Source organism: Nothoprocta perdicaria, unplaced genomic scaffold (genome assembly GCF_003342845.1).
Source record: "Nothoprocta perdicaria isolate Ctin4 unplaced genomic scaffold, notPer1 scaffold_49, whole genome shotgun sequence".
Classification (NCBI taxonomy): Eukaryota; Metazoa; Chordata; class Aves; order Tinamiformes; family Tinamidae; genus Nothoprocta; species Nothoprocta perdicaria.
The window spans coordinates 3,578,002-3,584,089 of NW_020455743.1; the positions used below are offsets into that span (position 1 = coordinate 3,578,002).

The following is a 6,088-nucleotide window of genomic DNA, read 5'->3' on the forward strand; positions in this document are numbered from 1 at the left end:
AGGGGAAAACTGGGTTCCTTCATTTTCATCAAAAGTACTTTTTTTCCTCTGTGGAGCCCGTAAAATGATACGTCCTTGCTTAGTGTTTCTGCTGTCTTTCAGGACATCTTGACAAATTTGGCCTCAGAAACAACCACTGCTTTTTATTTCTGTGGTGCTGCTGAGGCAGCAGGACGGTGAAGTGGAAAGCTGCTTGGTTTCAGTAGAAACAACATCAATAATAATTCTCATAAACCTCTCTTTTTTTAAGAATACATTTATTATGTATTCCAGCTAAAGATCTAATTTTCAGACTCTATGGAAAGGAAATAGGCAATGAAGATCTTCCTACCTCTCTGGAAATCTTGAAAATATATATTTTTATGTTAGTTTTTCTATTTAAAGTCAGCACAGTTGAGCTGGGATTCGATAGCAGTGAATGGAGGATAGATACGCACAGAAGATGGGCAGTAGGAACACCCTGCTGCCCTCATCGCTGCCTGTTCCTCCCAGCACACGCCGGCAACAACCAGCTTGGGTGGTTCTGGCGGCATCTGAGGAGGCTGCAGAAGCCTCCCTGCCTTTCAGCGAGCTGGGGCGAGCTATCGAGGAGGCATTTCCTCTGGGTGGAGGGCCGAGGGTGAGGTGCTCTGCAGGGTCACAGAGCCAGTAGACGTCAAAGGAAAACTTTGATCTTGTTTCTCTTCGTGGTTGGTTGGATAGTGAAAACAAACAGAAACCTGCTTCTAAGCATAGTTTAGGTTTGGGGGTTTTTTCGGAACAGTTTTCAGAGTCTTTGAGTCTTTCACGTGTCTAATGGACAGTCTTAGTGCTTATAATTCCAGGGCAGAATTTTCCATAGTGTTGGAGAAACGGCAACGATGGTTGCTGTTCAGTTGTTACGTGCAGTCTCTCTCCATCCTGTGTCAATGACTCATTCTTAAGTAGTTTCATTGAAGAGAAATGGAGTTATTTCTGTTTCTTGCCGACGACTCAAATTTCTTTGTTCTGAATTCCGATGTCCTCACTCAGCTTGGTGTCGACTCCATATATAGCAAGCAAACATTTTCTTCCCGTCATTAATGAAAATGTTGGATGGCACTGAAACTGTGGCCAACCTTTGCCCAACTGGATAAGCGTTCCTCTGGCTTCACATGCGCCCTTCAGTACTCAGAGAGGTATTTGTAAGCGCCTTGGGGGAGGACAAACAGCGTAGTATTTGAGGTGTGTTCTGGGAATTGAAGTCAAACCAGACCATTCTGTAATTTTCTAACTTCTCTTTCTTTGCAACCTTTCAAGGGTGTGGTCTGTTTCCCTTTTTCCTGTAGTTTCAAAATTATTTCCATCTGTTGCAGCTTTCTGCTGTCGTTTGTGCTGGAGTTGCAAGCAGTCTAATCACTATTGATTCCAATTAAGCAAATCTTGATTTTCTTTGTGGTTTGCACCTCGTGTCCTGGCTCAGGTTTAGCAGAGGGCGAACTCAGTCTCCGGGCTAGAAGGGCCCAGCTGCTTCTGGGCTGAAGCTGCCTCAGCAAGCAGCATGTCAGTGGTACCTGTTCAGTGGGGCTGGATCATGCGGCAGCAGCCCTGAACTGATAAAATTTGTTGGATCTGATTTGCTTGTGCATAAAACTCGTCTGTCCACAACTCGAACAAAACACTTGATAGTAACTAAATAATGGCTGTATCAGTTTTCTTGGTGAGTACCTCATAGGTTTTTGTATATGAAGTATGTGATGTCATGTAAAATAGATGCTGGCATGAATATGAGAAGGCAGACCTCCACTTTAGTTCAAGTTCAGTGTTTCTGGAATAGCTTTTGGGGTTTTTTGTTTGTTCGTTTTTGTTTTGAATCATGCATTCCTATAAAACAGTGAAAATCCAGTTTGATAGGAGTCTTTCATTGCATGTCAGGATGGCTACTGTCTGAGTTAGGATAGGCTTTTATTTGAACTAGTCTGGCATAACATTCACTGCAGGGGGGTTGGATGGTGACACGATTCTTTGTGCCCCTGTCTGTGCCCATTAGTAAGATAGCCAAAAGTCTTTTCAGGTACTCATGTCCCCTTTCATCTTTTTGTTCTGCCTTCTTAATATTTTCACTTTCTTCCATTTATCTATAGCCAAGTTACCAATTCTGTGGAATATATTAAGCTCTGTGTGTGTGTGATGTTCTCATGCTAACGAAGCTATTTTTAACTATAAACCGAGAATTGAAAACAGCTCAAAGTAAGCTGATAGTTACTGCTTTTTTGGAGAGTAAGGGATGTCTGAAGTACAAGATCACAACACAGTTATTCTTTACCAAAATGTTCAATCATTCTAAACCTTCCCTTGGCAAATTGTATTGCTATGCTATTATAATTCAATTAAAAAAGAAATATATAACTTTGGTTCCACAGTTGAGTTGAGTGCTGATTATATTTCTTACCTATTCCTGTTTCTGCTAAAGATTTGCAGGTATTAAGTGCTGATACAGAAATATATCAGGCAGTGAGAAGTTGCCTTAAGTTGACTTAAAGGGAGAAAAATAAAAAAACCCTCTCAATATCAGTAACTCTATCAGAAAGAAACTTGGAAATTTATTTTGTATGCTTCTCTGTACCAGTTCTCATTTTGATAATGAGTACTTTTTTTTACCTCATTCATTTAAAGCAATTTGATTAAAGTGTATTTTTAATTGTCTTACAGTTTCTGACTTACTCTGTCTTGCTCTTCTAGAAGGAGTTCTGGAAAGTCTACAAAAACGGACTTCAGGGAGAAAGTAACACAGGACATAGCTGGTATTCATTTTACCTTGCATTTCCATTAATCATTGGCCTTTTTGTTATCCTCATTGTCATCTTTGTCATATGGAGGTGCCTGTTTAAAAAGAAAACGCGTAGACAGTCGGTGTACGTGCGTCGGGGAGGCCACGAGGCGCCGGGCGACGGCGCCGCGGCGGACAGCAGAGGGGCCCTCCCGCCGCCTCTCAGCCTTGTTCATTCCCCACAGGAGGAAATGTTTGAAGTCAGTGGCCTTTCTCCTGGAGGCCTGAGCTATGCGGATGGGCGGTCGGACTCGATATCCACCCGGCTCTCGAACTGTGACCCTCCTCCTTCGTATGAGGAAGCCACTGGCGCAGTCAGTGCGAGGAGCCAGGCGGAGCAGCACCTGGATCCCCCCCCGCAATACGACGACATTGTGAATTCCGCCTCAGCCGGGGCGATTGAACTGACTCCTGTTAACACCAGCATGAAATAAAGCAAGAACAGCGCTGGGGACGTTTTTTTTAAAACTACTAATCATTTTGTAGCACTTTATCTTGGCTTATTACACGTTTCTGTAATTTAACGGACTTGTATAATGAACTTTTGGGGTTGGGTTCGTTTATGGGTTTGGTTGATTTTTATTTTCCAATTATTATCATTTTCTTCTTTCCTACAGTGGGTCTTGAAGTTCAGGGATCTGTATTGAGAGCACGGTGCAGGTACAAACGTGGTGCTCAGTCATACTTCTCAAAAGTACCTCCACTTTGAGGGATGTCACTTATTTTATTCTGATTGTTCTGTACATTCCCTACAGATCTTGTTACAGACTGTCAGGATCATGTGAAGCAGGGAATTCTTAAGCAAGTTTTTACCCCAAAGGACTAATTTTGCAGTAGGCTCTTCCCTGCTTGGTTTCTTTTTCTCACTTGGGTCTTTGTAGCTCACTCCACCATATCCTAGGTCTGAAGGCTGAGAGCATTTTGCCTTTGAGTACAAACGAGGATGTCAGCGGTGTGTGCTGGTTCAAGAGCAATAACTTCAGAGTCCTAATTACACAGAGGGGAAGTGTGCTAAAGCTTTGGCCACTGCAACTCAAAATTCTGTACCTGTTCTGAAGCTAATAGCTCAAGATAGTAATTTAGAGAGTTTAAGAGTACAGTCTCCCGTGTGTTCTGCTTTTCCTCTCAGTTTTCCTGTCCTTACCCGTGAATCCTAGAGATGAGGTGTATGCATATGTTAATATGCACCTGTAACTAATAGTAAATAATAAATATAGTTGATAAAATCTTGTTCACTTGCAAGTAGATACCAAAACTACAATAGTCTTCACTGGCACCAGGATTTCATCTGTTACTCATAACAGGAATCCTAAGGTAACACTTTCCTTTTCTAAAAGTAGAAAAGGGAAAGCATTGGGAGTTTGTGTGTTTTGGTTTGGTTTTGTTCTGCTTTTTTTTTCTCTTCCCCCTCCTCCTCCTTCCCACTAATAAATAAATATCTCTTCCCCTTATCCTGGTGATTTCCTTCCTCTCACATGCTTGCACCTTGTATTGATGGCCATGGAAATACAGTACAGAAACCTTTTGGGGGGGCAGCTTTATTCATTTCAACAAGGCGCTTCTGTTGCAAAAAATGAGCTTTGTTTTAAGGAATAGAAGTATATTAGTTTTTCATTGTTTCAAAGAATAAGGCAGGCTTCTGTTAATGACATGAATTCTTAAAGAGCACTCCATTCCCTGCATGAAGTTGCCCTTTCCCCCCCTCATCCCAAGAGCTTTCAGGTTACAGGTGCCCATGGACTGATGCCACCTGTGTGAGGCAGAGTAAGGGGAGCTGCTCAGTGTGGTAACAGCGGCTGCCTCTGCGGCTCTGAGCCCCGAGGCCTCCTGACCTCATGCAGTAGGGCGAGCACCCACCGTGTGGCCTCGCGGGGACACAGCGCTGGCGTCTCCCGAAGCCCAAGTTTGGAGCGACTCGGAGCTCCAAGGAGCTGTGGATTTCTGCTAGGTTCAGTGCAAGTTGAACTAGACGCTTGTATAAAATGTCAGCCCCTGGTTTAGAAACCTGGTTTAGATGGCAGAGCAGCTGCAAGCTGTAGTGCAGCCGTGCCTTTGTCCCTAGCTGAAGCGAGGGTTCACGAGGCAGCCGAGCTTGCAAGCATTCATTTTTGGTTCTCTTTCTGTCTCACCCAGGTCACATGGCGTTTGCTTTAATACTGTCTCTATTCTTCCACTCAACTAACACTAACCAAAGTATATTTAGCCGTAAAGAACTGCAGTGTTAAACGGGCTTTCTTAAAGTACTGGGAAATGAAGCAGGTGCAAAGGCCCCGATCAGAGCATCACCACTGCCCTTTAGTGTCTTGCGTTCATTTCTGTTATCGGCCCTTGTGGCTCCTGGCACACGGGCTCTTGCCCTAAGGGTCCTCCACGCAGGTGTTCTCAGGCAGTGCACTTTCTGGGTCCTCCCTAAGGAATTTTAGAGAAAACTGCTGCAAAGGAATACATGGCTGCACTTGGTTGAGTGTAAAGCCAAACCTCTGTAAAAATGGATACAAAATACAAATGAAATAAGGATCCTGTGAGTGACTTGATTCTCATTTTTGGTCAAGAGCAGGTTGCCTAAGTTGTCTACCAGGGATCTGCAGTTGCTGCAGTAAAGTGTATGAGAGCTAATGGACGCCATCTAGACCCTCTTCAAAAAACCCTCTTTTTATTATTTGTAGAAAGAGATGTTGGGCAGATTAGTACAATTTGTTTTGGGCAAGTGCAGAAAGAATTGGCTGGGCCTCGTCTTCCAACTGCCTGACCTTTTCTTGTGGAGAGGCTCCAGTGAAGGCCAGAAATCACTGGTGATGGAGGTTACATCTCCTCGCGCAGTGAGCAGTAGCTCAGAGGAGCACCTAGTAGTTACTAATGCCCCTGGACAGGCGTTTCCATGGCCGGGTGCTTCCCCCAGCATGGGGAAGCTTCAGCTTCAGGCGGAGCTGCCCTTGCAGCCTCCCTCCATCCCTCGCGCAGGGCAGGGCCCCGGCGCCGGCAGCGCTCACGGGCTTGGGAGGGCGCAGGAGGTGGGCAGGGGCCCTGCTCCTGTCAGCTCGGCCTTGGGAGGGCGCAGGAGGTGGGCAGCGGCCCTGCTCCTGTCAGCTCGGCCTTGGGAGGGCGCAGGAGGTGGGCAGGGGCCCTGCTCCTGTCAGCTCGGCCTTGGGAGGGCGCAGGAGGTGGGCAGCGGCCCTGCTCCTGTCAGCTCCTTCGGCAGCGCCCTGAGCCTGGGCCGCCTGCGCGGCCTGGAGAGGAGCCCCCGAGAAGGGCTCCGGCCCCACGTGCTCCCTCTGCTGCGCCCGTGTTTCTGGCTCCTAG

The 6,088-nt window shown here is 45.8% G+C and overlaps 1 protein-coding gene across 1 annotated transcript in view; it reads left to right on the forward strand.

Annotated features, from left to right (window-relative positions):
* Positions 1–3,832, forward strand: part of PRRG1 (proline rich and Gla domain 1) — a 60,689-nt gene extending 56,857 nt beyond the window's left edge. The window contains exon 4 of the mRNA XM_026047311.1: positions 2,701–3,832. Coding sequence (XP_025903096.1) covers positions 2,701–3,222 — 522 coding nt within the window. The 3' untranslated portion in view covers positions 3,223–3,832. The remainder of the gene's footprint in view (positions 1–2,700) is intronic.
* The last annotated feature ends 2,256 nt before the right edge of the window (positions 3,833–6,088 follow it).